Genomic DNA, 15,027 nt, shown 5'->3' with positions numbered 1-15,027 from the left:
TTAGGTGAGAAGGCCTAAAAACATATTCCTGTCATCTCTGAATGTCAGCTTCTAATTTGGCCAACTTTTGACTGTAGAGCAACTTTAAAAAGTCCTTTCAAATATCTCGTCAGGTTTCAGCCGGCAGAAACAATTTATATTCCCAGCAGTATTAACTAATCCCTTGGATGCAAGAGGCATCCCCCAAGGAGGGTGCAAAGAATACTACCTGCCCAAGATAACTCCTCTAGGCACTCCCAAAGATAACCAAAAGAAACAAAGACTTCGACAATTCTCCTGAGAGCTGGCAATAGTTGATAGGACCCTAGCCGCAAATGGAGGACAACACACATCTCTGTCTGACCAAATTTTGGGGGCGTCCCAACCTGACACAAAACCAGATAAATAAGAAGGCAGTAGCTACCCCCTAGAGAGAAAAGATCAACAGTCAATGGGTGCCCAAAAGTAAATTCGCAAGTCACAATTCAAAGACCCAATTGTTACAAATGGTTTTGCCTGCCAATCTGAATTTGGAAAGGAAAGGACAACATGAAATTTGACCTTCCTCTCAACCAGGCTCTGCAGATAGAGATCTGGGAGAGCTGACTTTGGCAAGAAGTCTCACCCTTTGCTGGCTTCTGCCAGTTTTCCCAGGATTCCATCTGCATGCTCTGGAGTGAGTAGGGTGTCCTGGCAGGTCATATCCTGGTCACCAGAAGCGGTAGAGCAGGAAAAATAATTTTCCCTCTACTTTTTATGGTGAGTGCTTGGCTGAGACTCCTTTTTTTCTAGGATATCTCATAAATGGATAAGCTTATCTAGGTTAAAAGTTCTCCACTGTGGCCACTGTATTTCAAGATTATCTTTGGTAGGATTAACCTGTTTGTTCAGCCTTAAAACAAAATTGTATTTACCCAGGGCCTCATGCTAGACCCAGTCCAGCTTAAGTTGGACCCAGATCTGGCAGATAGGTTTCTTAGGACTTCTTAAATCTATAGATTGCCCTCACCACGTTTTTTCTTGAAATATATTTGTTAAAGAAACCGGGTATTTGTCCTTCACAGTGTCCCATGTTCTGGATTTGGCTGATCGTGTCCCTCTAGTATTACTGAACATGTTCTTCTGTCCCCTGTATTTCCTGTAAACTGGTGGTTAGATCTGGAGACTTTCTTGGATTCAGGTCATCAGTTCATATTTATGCTGACTCTTTGTTTTAGTAATTGGTGTGGCGCTCCAGTGAGAAGGACCACCGCAACCCATAATGCTCTGATCCTTCATGAGGCTCACGAGTGGAACTCACACACCTTCAGGCACTATTTCTAGAACAGCCCTGGTATTCAGGCCTTATTCTGTCTGAACCGCCCCACCCCTTTTTCTGGAGGAAGTCAGGAAGGGAGGGGACTAACACACGCCAGGCAGTGTATAAGCTTTGAGCTACAGCAGTGACCAAAGTGGACACGGTCCCAGCTTTTGAAGGGACATACCACCTCATGGGGAAAGTAGCGAGAGCCAGCAGATGAGCAAATAAGGTCATCCCACATGGTGGTCCGCACTTGGAAGGAAACAAACAGGAAGCAGGGACAGAAATGGGGGGTCAGGGAGTGAGGGAAGGGAGAAGGAGGGGTGAGCAGGGGGGGCCTACACTGGATAGAAGGAGAAGGCTCTCTTAGAGGCCGTACTTCACTGAGCCCAGAGGGTGAGAGCGAGCCAGTCATGTGAATGCATGAAGCGGTGGGGGGAAGATGCTGCCGGTCGTGGGGATGGAGAGAGTGTCAGGGACCTCAGAGGTGGGACACACAGGACATGGGTTGAGAAAGGGGAAGGAATCAAGGCCAACTCCCCAGTTTCTTGTCTTAAGCAACTGGGAGAATGGCATGAATCTCTCAGTGGTCCCCACTCTGGTCCCCTTGGAGACTGTAGTACCCAAGTCCGCCCTCCTGGCCTCCTAAGTACTTTATAGGCCTTTCCCTTCGTGCTCCTTGTGCCTCCATCGACTTGCTCAACTTTAAGAAGATGGAGAAAAGGAACAAGACGATGAAAGCATCAGACTTGTACAGTGGGACTGGCACCCAAATGTCAGAGAATATTGTTCAAGTCAGCCATGCATTGGTATATCTCAAACAAGCAAACACTGACTCAGGAGAAGTTTAAAGCTAAGAGTCAAATGAAACTTCTGGATGTTCTGTCTGTGACATTTATCTCTGATGTCATCTTTCATTATCACCAACAGTTGAGTTGCATATGCCATAAAAAAGGCCTGAAAAATAATTTTCCAGTACTGATACTAATGAGGGTTATGTGGTCTGTGTCCAAGGCATTTGCTGTGCTTCTCAATACTTGTCTAAAAACTCGATTCCCAAAGCATTCCTTGTGATAAGACACACAGTCCTGTGTCCAGATTCTAAATACTAAAAGACACCGGGAGTGTTTTCAGAATTGTTGGGCTGACTTAAATTTCACTGGAAAACAGCTTTTTAAAACTAAGTTTTCCGTATGTGGCCTCCGTGTGATCGCTTCCCACTAGCGGCTGGTAACTGCCAGCTTCTGGTGGCTTGGGAAAATGAACTGTTTCCCACGCCCCCACACGTCAGCCCCACCGGGATGTCCGTGCCGGGAGATGTGTGGATGGGCTGGCGGGACGAGAGGGTGAGAAACGAGCTGGCCGAGCTCCCTCCCTGACTGCCTCCTCGGCCTGCCAGCACGCTCCAGAAAATCACTGCTGGGGCCAGGTGGTGCTGGGAATTATGCCCCTAAACAGTTAACAGCCCAGAAGACTGGTCAGAAGGGAGGGTTTCCACACATAACTCCCAGAACTCCCAGAACTCCTGTGCCTTGTTCCTTTCCCTTCCCCGGGGCCCAGATCCACTCCACCCCTTTGAACCTTTCCTCTTCTTTGTGTCCACCCCACCCCCCCCTCTAGTAATGAGGTCTGAAGGGAGTGGGGGAGAAGGCTGTGTGGGAGGAGGGAGGGAAATAAGTGACTTGGAAAACCCACAGGCCTTCCAATCAACTCCTGAACAGGAAAGAGCCCCTTTTTTGCATTCATGTTCTCTGATCCACCGCCTCTTAGAAGTACAGACTAAGGGGCCGTTTGCAAAGTCTCTCCCATTTGATTAGGGCATCTTTTTTTAAAATTCACAGATTCTCGAAGTAAAAAGGGCACTGAAGTCATCAGCGGATTGTACACTAACAAGGAAGAGAGAGGGGGGTCAAAGCCTCATTCTTAGCATGGCTTTGCAGGAGACCCAGGTACCCCACCACCGAGTACCCTCAAACAATCAAGGGGCTTTTTGTCCCCTTCCCTTTTTCTCAAGCAGTGTGGGGGTTAGCTGGATAAGAATACCGATCTCTTTTTATAGGCACTTAGAACTGATTTCAAGAAGGCTGTACATGGTGATTAAGAGGGCCAACTTTGGAGTCCGGCTCCCTGGGTTCAAATCCCAGTGCTGACACTTAACTGGTAACTTTGGATGAATTTAACTTACCTCATTTTCTCCATCAGAAAAATGTGTATGATATTAGTATCTAGTCTTACGGAGTTCTTCTGAGGATTCAGTGTTGACAAGACGCCTGGGACATGGTAAACATTCGGTGTTAGCTATTATTCTGACACATTAAACTTTTGCAATTATTAATGATACTGTAATGCTCCATTCAAATTTACTTCTTTTTTTTTTAAGAGATGCACTTTCAATTTATTTTATTCACTTATTTATTATTACTTTAAGTAAGATCTATGCCCAAAGTGGGGCTTGAATTCATGACCCCGTGATCAAGAATTGCATGCTCTACTGACTGAGCCAGCCGGGTGCCCCCAAAGTGACTTCTTGACCCATTACTCATTTTGTCATCATCTGTGTGTGTGTCCGCCCTCCCCCCTATCCTTCTGGATTGTGGGTTCCTTGAAGGGAGAGACTGTGTTCTACCCATTTTGGGACCCACAGCCCAGCCCTGTATATAACGATTATGCAGTTTGTTGGGTGAAGTTTGTAAAGTGAAGGCTTTAATAATGGCTTAGGTTTGAGTGGCGTTTTGCAGAGTACGAAGCAGGTACACATGGGAAACCCAAGACTCGAAGTTCAAGACACGTGTCCAAGGTCCAGTGATGGGTATAAGCCAGAGTCAGGTCCTGTAATTCTTGCCCCGTGCTCCTTCCACCAGGCCATCTGCTCAGGAGAGGAGTGCTGAATTTTATAATTCAGTATCATGTCCTTCTCCAGTTCTGTTGTATTTGACAGACTGGGGGTACCTGTGACAGCGTTCTGTGTGCGGAAGCTCAGAGTCCCTGAGGAAGACTTTTCTTTTTTTTCCTTGCTCTCCTCTTAACTATGCTTTGTTTTGTACAGGTCACCACAAATGGCATTATTGCCATGAGTGAACCCCCAGCCAAAGAATCCTATCCGGGGTTCTTCCCACCGACCTTTGGAGTCGTCGCACCTTTTCTGGCGGACTTGGACACGACAGATGGCCTTGGGAAGGTTTATTATCGGGAAGACTTATCCCCCTCCGTCACTCAGCTGGCCGCAGAGTGTGTCCAGAGAGGGTTCCCAGAAGTGTCCTTCCAGCCCAGTAGCGCGGTGGTTGTCACTTGGGAATCCGTGGCCCCCTACCAGGGGCCCAGCAAGGACCCTGACCAGGAAGGCAAGGTAAGCACTGTCCCGGGTACAAGGACAAATAGTCAGCAGGTTGATTTTGTACACTTTGGTCTTCCTTGAAGGAAGGGAGACACTTGGGTAGGTCAAGAAGCCAGTTACCCTAAAGTAACTTTTTGGGACATGCCCCTGTTTCGCCTTAGAAAAAAATAACTTTGCTCCATCATTGTTTAATTTTTATAGTATTACAGAAAGAGAGAAACTGGAAAGGTCCAAAAGCACTCCATTTAAACAGGGGATGTTCCAGGTTGGTAGTTCCCAAAGTGGATACCACAGAACACCATTCCTACAAGATAGTCCTTGAGAAAAAGGCCTCCCCTGGCCAAATAAGTTTGGGAAATGCAAAACTTTATCTCCCCCTTGGTGACTCACTCTGAAAAGTCCTGCAATAAAGAAACCTGCTTAATTTTTTTAAAAAATTCAGCAGTCCCCAAACCTTTTGGGCATACTCTATTTTTTTCCCTCCCAAATAAGATACATTATGTCCCACTTTGGGAAAGCCTGTTATGAGCCTGCAGGACACAGTTTGCTTTTTGTATCTTTCTGAGTGTTCTACTTGAAAACCGCTTACAGCCTTACATTTCTCAAGTGTGTGTCCCTTCTACTTGAGTGATGAACGCCCAACTCCTTGTACAGAGCCCTTGCCCCCCACTTGGGCCTCATCTCCCCTTACCCTTCCTTCTCCGCACACCCTTTTCAGCAGCTGTATCACATTGTTCGCAATTCTCTGATCGTGACCCCCACCCCCCACCCCTTCCCCAGGATCTTGCATTTGCTGTCCTCTCTGCTTGCAGTGTCCTCTCCCTGACTCCCACTACTAATGTTGAACTGTATTTGGTCCTCTAGACTCGCATAGCCTCCTGTGCTCCCACCCCCCAGCTTCGGGCACTTCTTTCCGTGGCTTCTGTCGTGCTCACACACGACTCCATGATAGAATCTATCCCCCATTTTGCAACGTTTTCTTCATACGTCAGCCTTCCCATCTAGACTGGAAATTCTCGAGCGTGGGGACCATGTATTTATAGGAAAGGTACTAAAACTGAAAGAGTACTTTCTCTGTGCCTGGCTCTGAATATCTCACATAGGTCTCCCACCATCTCTGTGAGGTACATGGTTTTCTCTCCATCTGGCAAATTCAGAAATCCAGGCTTAGAGAATTTAAATAACATGCTCAAGGTCACACAACCCATGATGAGGAGAACAAAGATCTGGGTCCAGATCTGTTTTCTCCCAAAGCTCATGTTTGGCTTTTGTTTTTTTTTTTTTTCTTGCTGTATGTTGCTTGGGCTCAATAAATGTATGACAAATGATGACTATGGTTCATATGTTTAACTGCCATGGAGACAAATTCAAACGGTAAGAATTTGCTAAGGGGCATGAGATTTCGGCCACTATCCAGAGGTACCCTCTATAATTTTTGGCTACCCTTCATGCAGAAGGTGATTCATTAATTAATTGGAAAATTTCATGTTGACAAAGCCTTAGAGATATTTAAGTGGAGCCATCCTGGAATACCTGGTTCTTGCTACAAAAATACTTCTTTTAGAGTAAGATGAGAATACTGCCAGCTCTCGGCTTTCTCTGTATAGTCTGGGGAATAGAACAATTTACGATCTATCGATACGTTCCTGAGTAACTGAATCTCAACTCATCTTCACAGAGAAACACATTCCAGGCTGTTCTGGCTTCCTCTGATTCCAGCTCCTATGCCATTTTCCTCTATCCTGAAGACGGTCTGCAGTTCTATACGACATTCTCAAAGAAGGACGAGAACCAAGTTCCCGCTGTGGTCGCATTCAGTCAAGGTGTACAGGGATTACTCTGGAAGAGCGAAGGAGCTTATAATATATTTGCTAACGACAGAGAATCACTTGGAAATTTGGCCAAGTATGCCGTTTTCTTCTGCAGTAGAGTCTCCCCTTACTGATCATTTTGTTATTTTATTAAGGATGATATAATGGGCACTAGAGAACATTACCTAAAAATGCTCCCACAGATTTAAGTTTTGTATATAGTTGTTTATATTATGTAGTGCTTTTTTCCAAAGTAATACACTCTCAGAATGAACAGGCATCCTCTTTTTTACATATCACGCTCATTTGAAAGTTTCTCCCATCTCCTCTGCAAGTATAAAGTTAGAAGTAAACACTATTCAAACCCTGTCTCCTGCTATGAACCCAAGGCCGAGAAAAACCTTCTCCCCCCACGTGGACTAGGGAAGAAATTCTTACAACAGAGTTAGTGCTCTCTTGGGCTGTTTTGTGGAATTCGGCAAAAGTAGGGTGAGCTCGAACTGCTTTTTTCTAAAACTAGAATCTTTCCTCTCCCATGATGCCTTAAAAAGTGAGAAAGAACGCCCTACCTCCCAATTTCATATTATCCAATTGAGTCTAAAACTTACCTGCCGTTGACTTAATGGTGTGCTTAGCACCTGGCTCTGTGCGGGTGGGGGTAGCCCTCATTTATCGTGCTTGCCCGTTTCTGTGGTATGAATACTCCTTTCGTGGCCAGGTTCCAGCCAGGCATGTCATGTTGCTCAATATGGAGTTGAGAAGAGAACCATTCTTCTCACCATACAGATGCAATAGACTTCAATAACTTCCAGAACATAGATAATAGTAAAATAATTCAGCGTGAGGAGTTTCAAGTATTTATGGCCTTTGTTTTTAATATCATTTCTGTAATTGTAAGTTTATGTGATTTAATTTTTTACCAGTGGCTCTGTTTAATAACTGGCTTGCAAAATTACTAAAATAAAACAACGGGCTCTCATGAGCTCCTGCACACCACTGCCTTTCCTGGAGTCCTGGGACAGAGAGACTGGGACACACCCTCTTTCTGCAGGGCTTTCTCGATTCCTCATCCCCTGTCCCACCCCGATGTTTTGCTCAGGATTCTCTACTGGGTAACGTCTGTCCCTTCTTTCCCGTGTATAAGCTGGTCATTTTACGTAGTTTCTGATAGGAGCGCTTCCAATCACAGATGCATAGGCACAGTAAAAAATGGTGGAGAAGGAAGGAGAGATTAGGGTCATTCTACTGTGTTTTTTAATTACATGAAGGCTTTAGATTCTGAATCTCATTTGCATTTCACTATATCCTTGGGACAGGAAGAGGTAAACTGAGACCTGTCCAAGCTACCACAGCTGATAAAGTTGGCATTTCTGATAATCCAAGTCTGTACTGTTTTCACTCCCAACACTTCTGATACCACATAGGTGAGATTTTTTTCCCCCTATACCTACCAATTCTCTCAGTGTCTGGACATCGCTTCGGTGTCCTATAGTTCAGTTGGGTTTCGATGCAGACAGCCCAGGGTGAGCACAGACACCACTAGACGGCCCCATTTCAGATACCAGTCAAAAGTTCCAGGTACTGTACTCACTGTACTTCTGATCAGTCAGCTATAAATTGGGGGTTTCTGGGACCCCCTGCTCAGGTTCCCTAATTTTGCTAGCATGGCTCACAGAACTCAGGAAAGCACTTTTCTTATTATCACCGGTTTATTTTAAAGGATACAATTCGGGAACAGGCAAATAGAAGGAATGCATATGACAAGGTATCGGAGGGAGAGGGGGCTTGAAGCTTCCATGCCAGCTCTGGGCATATCACCCTCCTGTGCTCACCAACCCCAAAGCTCTCCTAGCCTCATCATTTGGGGGTTTTTATTACATAAGCATGATTGATGAACTCCTTGGCCATTGGTGATTAACTCAGTGCCAACCCCTCTCTCCTTTCTGGAAGTCAGGGCATGGGGCTGAAAGTTCTAGTCATGCCTAGGTCTTTCTGCTGTCCAGCCCCATCCTGAAGTTCCCTAGGGTCCCAGCCGCCCATCATGTCATTAGCATACAAGAGACAGTCTTATCACTGCAGAGATTATAAGGATTTTAGGAGCTGTCTGCCAGAACCAGAGACCAAGACAAGTAGGCAGTGGGCTGACACACAGATCCCCAGGGCTCCCTCTGCCCTGTTAGTGGGGGCAGTTTGTGGGTTGCTGGCCTGTTTCTAAGAAACCTGTCCTTCCTCCAGGAGCAGCAACTCGGGGCAACAGGGCGTCTGGGTGTTTGAGATCGGGAGCCCGGCCACAGCCAGCGGCGTGGTGCCCTCCGACGTGAGCCTTGGACTGGATGACGGAGCGGAATACGATGATGAAGACTATGAGTTGGTGACACATCTGGACCTGGAGGACGTGAGCACGACACCTTTCCCCTACGAGGCTCGGAGAAGGGGAGACCCAGGCACACACAGTGCGCCCCGTGTCCTCTCCCCCCGCCGCCTGCCTACCGAGAGACTCCCCGGACCTCCCACGGAGAGGACCAGGTCTTTCCAGCCGCCAGCAGAGACATTTCCCCAGCAGCACGCGCAGGTCATAGATGTGGACGAAGTTGAGGAGACAGGAGTGGGTAAGGCCATTGACGTCACAGCTGGTCTGTCCTTGGACACTTGGGTTTCCAGCCAGGAGTCCTGCTGGGGGTGTCGGTTGTGTGCCTTCTATGGTGGTTTGGGAGGATGAGAGCTGGAGATGTAGGGACGGCCCTCACAGCTGGGCAGCTGTAGGGCTTCGCAGGATGGGCCTGACGGCTTCAAAGACTCCAAGGGATCTTTGGGGATTAGGGCTGTGGTTACAGGGGAACTGCTGAGCGGGCGCTCTTTCAAGTTTCCTCTGACTCCCTTTTTGTCTGTTTTAAAGAGAAAAGAGCTTTGGAATTATTTTAAAAGTCAGATATTCTTATTTGTGACTTCTGGGATCAGAAATATATTCACCCACCTGAAAAAACATTTCAGAAGTTTCTTTGGCTATTTACACCGTTTATCTTTGACGTTTATTTCCTCTTGGTTTTGGAATAAGGATGGTTGATTATTTTTTCCTCCCAGGTCCTGTCAGCTTCAGAGTTGGTTTGTGAAGATTTAAAAATGCCAAACAAATAGATCCCCCTTTTAAAGATACTTTTAAAATACAGTCTTTTCTAGTTAATCATATTCTGTCGGAGTTTTGCTACATCTTGAGGGAAAACCATTTGAGCGCCAGCATGCTTTGATTTGTCTTATAAAAGAACTGATTCACCCCTCAGGTTGACATATAATCTACTAACATTCACATAAATGAGATGGTCCAAGCCTCTAATGATGTTCACTGCAAGTCTTTCCTGCTTCTACTGTGAAGTTATAAGGCCTCCAGAAGGTGCGCCTGGGTGGCTCAGTTGTTAAGTATCTGTCTTCGGCTCAGGTCATGATTCCAGTGTTCTGGGATGGGGCCCTGCATCGGGCTCCCTGCTCAGCGGGAAGCCTGCTTCTCCCTCTCCCACTCCCCCTGCTTGTGTTCCCTCTCTCGCTGCCTCTTTCTCTGTCAAATCAATAAGTAAAATCTTAAAAAAAAAAAAAAAAGACCCCCAGAAAAATCAACTCCATTCCACATGATTCACTCAATTTTAATTTCTCCTTACTTCTGATTTGTTTCATAGCAGTTGTTTTAAATTTTTTTTTTTTTTTTTTTTGAGAATCCCAAAGCATGGACAAGATCTGGTGGCCAGGGGAAGTGTGCTTACTTACTTGTAAGGCTCAGACATGGAGAAGTTACCCTTTATGGCGTGATGAGGACATGGGTTCATGTCTCAGGGCTCGCCTCCGCACCCTGGATTTCCTGGGGCGATGCTAACATCTCTCAGCACACCACACTCTGCTCTTATAGCTGGTTCCAGGCTCACCTCCCCCAGACGTGTGGGGTATGTTTACTTGCTGATGTCGTTCCAGACTGATCTCCCCCAGACACATGGGGTATGTTTACTCGCTGATGTTGAGTCTGGAGTCTTATTCTGCTTTTCCCCTATCTAGGTGTCTGTGGAATTCTCATCTGTGAAGCCATCACTTTGAAATGAGATCATAGCTAGCACCAACAACTTAGGGTGGCGTAGTACTTGGTCCTGATAAAAGCCTAGATTTGAACCCCAAATGTATCTAAAACAGCTATTTTTCTGTCCCTCCATCCCACGGTTTTATGTCACTGTTCCTATTAGAAAGGTCAGTTTTCTGTAGGCAGCAGTACGTTCCTGGTGTTATTTGAAAAGTCACCCACAGATACGCAGGCCATAAGGGACCCGCTGGGAGCTGGGCCCACAGCTGGAGCTGAAGCAGTCACGTCTTATGTGCTCAGCTCAGGGCCCAAGTGTTCCAGCGGCAAACGCCACCTTTGTACGCACTGGAAACTCCCTTCTGAGTGTGTATCTGAGGTTAAACTTTACTTTTATCTTCCTTCGTAACACTCCATTATAAATTGGATCATTATCCCTTCTAAAAGCCCGTTCCCCCCTGTGCTTTTGAACTTCATTCCAAATTAATTTGCTCTGGATTATTCAATTTAATGAGCTAGTTCATAAATCTAACGAAATGAAGCTGGGAGGTCGGAATTTGAAATAGAAATTCTTTTTGTTTCTTGGGTCAAAGACCTTTAGACCAAGTATGACTAAGGAATTATTTCTAATCAGCTTCTGAATGTAAGAGCTTCTGAGTTTTCCCCTGGGGAGAAAAAGGGGAAAGTTTAAAAATATTTTCAGGTCATTAAAATGACAAATTTTATTTACATATAATTTTTTGCCACAGTAAAAGATAGTAAAAAAAAAAAAATAAATTAAGGTCTGTCCCAAAATGTGAAGCTAATCTGACCACATTTCCTGGACACCATATTAAGATTGATAGTGGGCGGCAGTAAACTAGTAGTGATCCAGTGATAATGTGGAGTCAGTGATCTAGTACATTGGATTATAGCATTTTTAAATAACACCGTGTGATTTCTCAGACTGCTTTCAGACCCGTTTGCCTTGGTGGTTGGAGGACAGGAACCACCGCAGGGCTTCGGTAGCCACGGGCTGTGAGCGCAGTCCCAGAATCCCCCGCGCCGATGGGAATTACTGCAAGGCTCGAGAGCGCACGGAATAACGAAGCCGGTCCGCTGCCGTGCCAAGTGCTGACAGGTGTGCCGTGTTTTCTCCGAACAGTGTTCAGCTACAACACCGATTCCCGCCAGACGTGCGCACACAACAGACACCAGTGCTCCGTGCATGCCGAGTGCAGGGACTTCGCCACCGGATTCTGCTGCAGCTGCGCGGCTGGCTACACTGGGAACGGCCGGCAATGTGTTGCGGAAGGTATTTGGCTTCGGGGACTTCGGGGTTGTGAGATCGAGCTCGGCGTCGGGTTCCACACTGGGCGTGGAGCCTGCTTGGGATTCTGTCTCTCCCTCTGCCTCTGTACGCTCTGTCTCTCTCTCTCAAAAAAGAAAAGAAGGTATTTGGCTTTTATGTGTTCCATTTGTGCGTGGGGAGAAGGAGGGAGTGGAGTTTTTGTTTTGGGGGTTTGTTTGGAAATGTTGGCCTTTACCCAGATCTCTAAAGGTGTGTAGTGTTTTTAGTAGATATTAGATTTTAAATGATATTTAATCTCTCATTCCCATCCTTTCTCATCCTTCTCTAAAGGGGGTTTCTCAGGGAATGCCCATTTTTCTAATAGGGTGAGGTGTCTTTCTTTCTTATGCTGTAGTTTTCTCCATCTGGGAAATGACTGCCCATGGGAGCCCATCTTCACAACTGCCCTTAGTGTGGGACCAAGGCTGAAGTGTTGAAATAATGCAGCCTGGACCAGGCATGGTTAATGCCTCTCGTTTCCCTCTCTTTCTTTCCAACCTCCTCTGTGGCATTGCTCACAGATCTGAGTGTCCTAATGGTTCTTAAACCCCAGCCGGGCCACAGTGGGCAGGCGTGGACCAGAGTTTGTAGTGGGGAGAAGTGTATTCCAATCACCCTTCCCCTCAGGCTGTCCTTTCTTCATGTCCCTGAAATCACAGCGTGATGATGGCAGAGCATAAGGGGTGCACCAGTTAATTCTGGAGTGCCAAACCCATTGTGGGGCTGACTCCGGAATGGAATCAGCTATGGGTCAACATTGTTCTGAGCTTTGCCCCTAGGAGGACCGACTAGTCTTGATGCTCTCGGGTGAACAGGAGAATCTTCTCCGTGAAAGTCTAGAGGGTTGGGATAATGGTTTACTCAGAGAGTGAGACCTCTGGAAGCCTGGGTCCATAAACTAAGATTAAAACAAAAGCAGCAAAAACCCTACTATACTGAACATTTGTCCCTTCAGACGCCAAGTCACCTCACTTGTCACTCACTGGTCATTTGCCTCTTGTTGAATGAGAAACCTCAACTGCTTTGCAAAATTTGACTAAATAAAACTCAGTTGGAGGAATGGTTTCTGTTTTTCACATCCCCAGCCTTAGCTGTAGTTAAATCAGTTAATTTAATTTGCTAAAAAAAGTTTCCTTCCGGGTCACAAGGAGATAAAGTGAGTTTTGTTAAATACCGTCTGAAGCAATGAAAGAAAATTATGTGAATTTTTCATGTTAATTTGGGTGGATGTTTCGAACTTCTGTAAATGTTTTCTCTTGTATCTCACCACCCCAGGCATGATGTGCCTTTGCTTCTTTGTTTTAGGCTTGGCTTTTATACTTCTCTTATCCTGTGAGAAGCTTCCAGAATCTGCAGTGAAAGCTCATTCTCAAAGAGCAACCTCCTTAGCTCTTTCCACGCCGAATATCAGAGCTGGAAGTGCTGAGCAGTCTGTGTTTGGTGGCAAGCTCAGCTATAACAAACTGTTCAGCTCCATATTTTGACATTATATACACGCCCCCATAATAGTTCTGTGGTTTAAATATTTGTTGGATTCTTGCTACTTTTGAAACATTTTTCTGGCTCAAGGTTTGGTGGAAAGAATTTGTTTGGTTTCCTTCACTTGGCTTTCCTGCTTGTTTCTGTGATTGTTTGGGGGATGCATTTTTTTGATATTAGTCTTCCAACTTCATAGCACTCCCCAGTGTAATGACACAGTTTGTGTGCAGAAATACTGTGTGTGTTGAGTATGCCTTGGCTTGTCAGTGACCCTGTTTAATGACCTGGGGTGTATAGAACACAGCAAAAGGTCTTCTGAACATGGGCGAGGATGCTCAGATGCGAGCCCGTCTGTCCAGTGTTATTCAGCAGACATTACCGGGAACTTACTGTGTGCGGAAAACTCTGCTGAGGCCCAAGGGAAGGAGCTGGGTATGAACGTCCTGTCCCTGGCAATCTAGGAAGAGAAGCAACGTATGTGCAACCGATAACTGATCGAATTTAATTCTGCACCAAACCTGAACAGTCCAAGGTGACTTATTTACCTCTTCCTTCAGTTCTCTTAAAGATATAATTAACACCCTTGTTTAAAGCACAGAGTTTGGTGGGTCTTAGGCTCTTCGCTGAGTTGTGTAACTATCACCCCTATTTGGTAGAACATTTTTATTTTTATCAGTCCAGAAAGAAACATTGTATCCGTTAGTAGTCATTCTCAATCCCCCAGGTCCCTGCCCCTGTCCACAACTGATCTACTTCCTCTCATTATGGGTTGTCCTCTTCTGAAACATTTCCATTTCATTCCACAGAATGATACAATACGTGACCTTCTGTGTCTGACTTCTTTCACTTAGCCTGGTGTTTTCAAGGTTCATCCGTGTTTTGGCAGGCGTCAGGACTTCGTTCCTTTTTCCTAGCTGCACATTCCATTGCACGGTTATACGTGATGGACGTTCTGGCCATGATGAATAATGCCACTAAGAACATTTGCGTACAAGTTTTTGTGTGGACCTAGGTTTCCTGTTCTCTTGGGACTATACCTCGGAGTTGGAATTTCTGGGTCATATGGTAACCTTCCATTTTCTTATCTGAATACAAGAACGACTTCATTTCTTTAGATCTTACATTTTCCTGATTCAACGGAAATATATGCAAGTTATAGATATTCACAAAACATAGAGGCATATATTATAGAAAATGAATGTTTATTGTATTGCCCTGAGTTAACCCCTGTTAGCAGTTTTGTGTATATCTCTTCTGGTATTTTTCCCCGAGGTATACGCTGACATTTATTATGAATGTGTTTTTAAACAAAAACAGTATTCTCTATATACTGTTTGGTAATTTATGGAGAAAGCTTTTAAATTTCCACAGTAGGTTTCACGTGTTTCCCAGTTGTCTGAATGGAACAATCGACCACGAACACGCCGCAGTCCACGAGCCGGTCCGGGCCGTTGGCCGTGTTTGTGTGACGCGTGATGTCTGCGGTGTCCCGTCTGTTGGAGCTTGGGCCAAACGAAGCTCCAGGACCCAGACCGACGGTCCTCACCCTCAGGGAGAGAACCGTATTTGAGCCGGAGCTGTGTATTAAGATGTGCGACAGATGAGGCTGCCGAACGGCCCAGATCCCCAGGACCATCCAGTTTGACCCTCTGTCCCAGCGAAACGACTCATTCTGTCCCTTAAACGCTCCAAAGTGATCAGTGATAGGATCCCCTAGTTCTTGATCACCCGTGCCACTGT

At 45.8% G+C, this 15,027-nt stretch overlaps 1 protein-coding gene across 1 annotated transcript in view; it reads left to right on the top strand.

Moving 5' to 3' along the window:
• Positions 1-15,027, top strand: part of NID1 (nidogen 1) — an 84,829-nt gene that overhangs the window by 26,090 nt on the left and 43,712 nt on the right. The window contains exons 2-5 of the mRNA XM_045783720.2: positions 4,326-4,625; positions 6,292-6,518; positions 8,660-9,033; positions 11,623-11,772. Coding sequence (XP_045639676.2) covers positions 4,326-4,625; positions 6,292-6,518; positions 8,660-9,033; positions 11,623-11,772 — 1,051 coding nt within the window. The remainder of the gene's footprint in view (positions 1-4,325; positions 4,626-6,291; positions 6,519-8,659; positions 9,034-11,622; positions 11,773-15,027) is intronic.

Source organism: Ursus americanus, chromosome 6 (genome assembly GCF_024610735.1).
Source record: "Ursus americanus isolate L20-20 chromosome 6, mUrsAme1.1.p, whole genome shotgun sequence".
NCBI classification, from domain to species: Eukaryota; Metazoa; Chordata; class Mammalia; order Carnivora; family Ursidae; genus Ursus; species Ursus americanus.
Note: the sequence above shows the minus strand (reverse complement) of the source record. Positions and strands in the feature narration are given on the sequence as shown.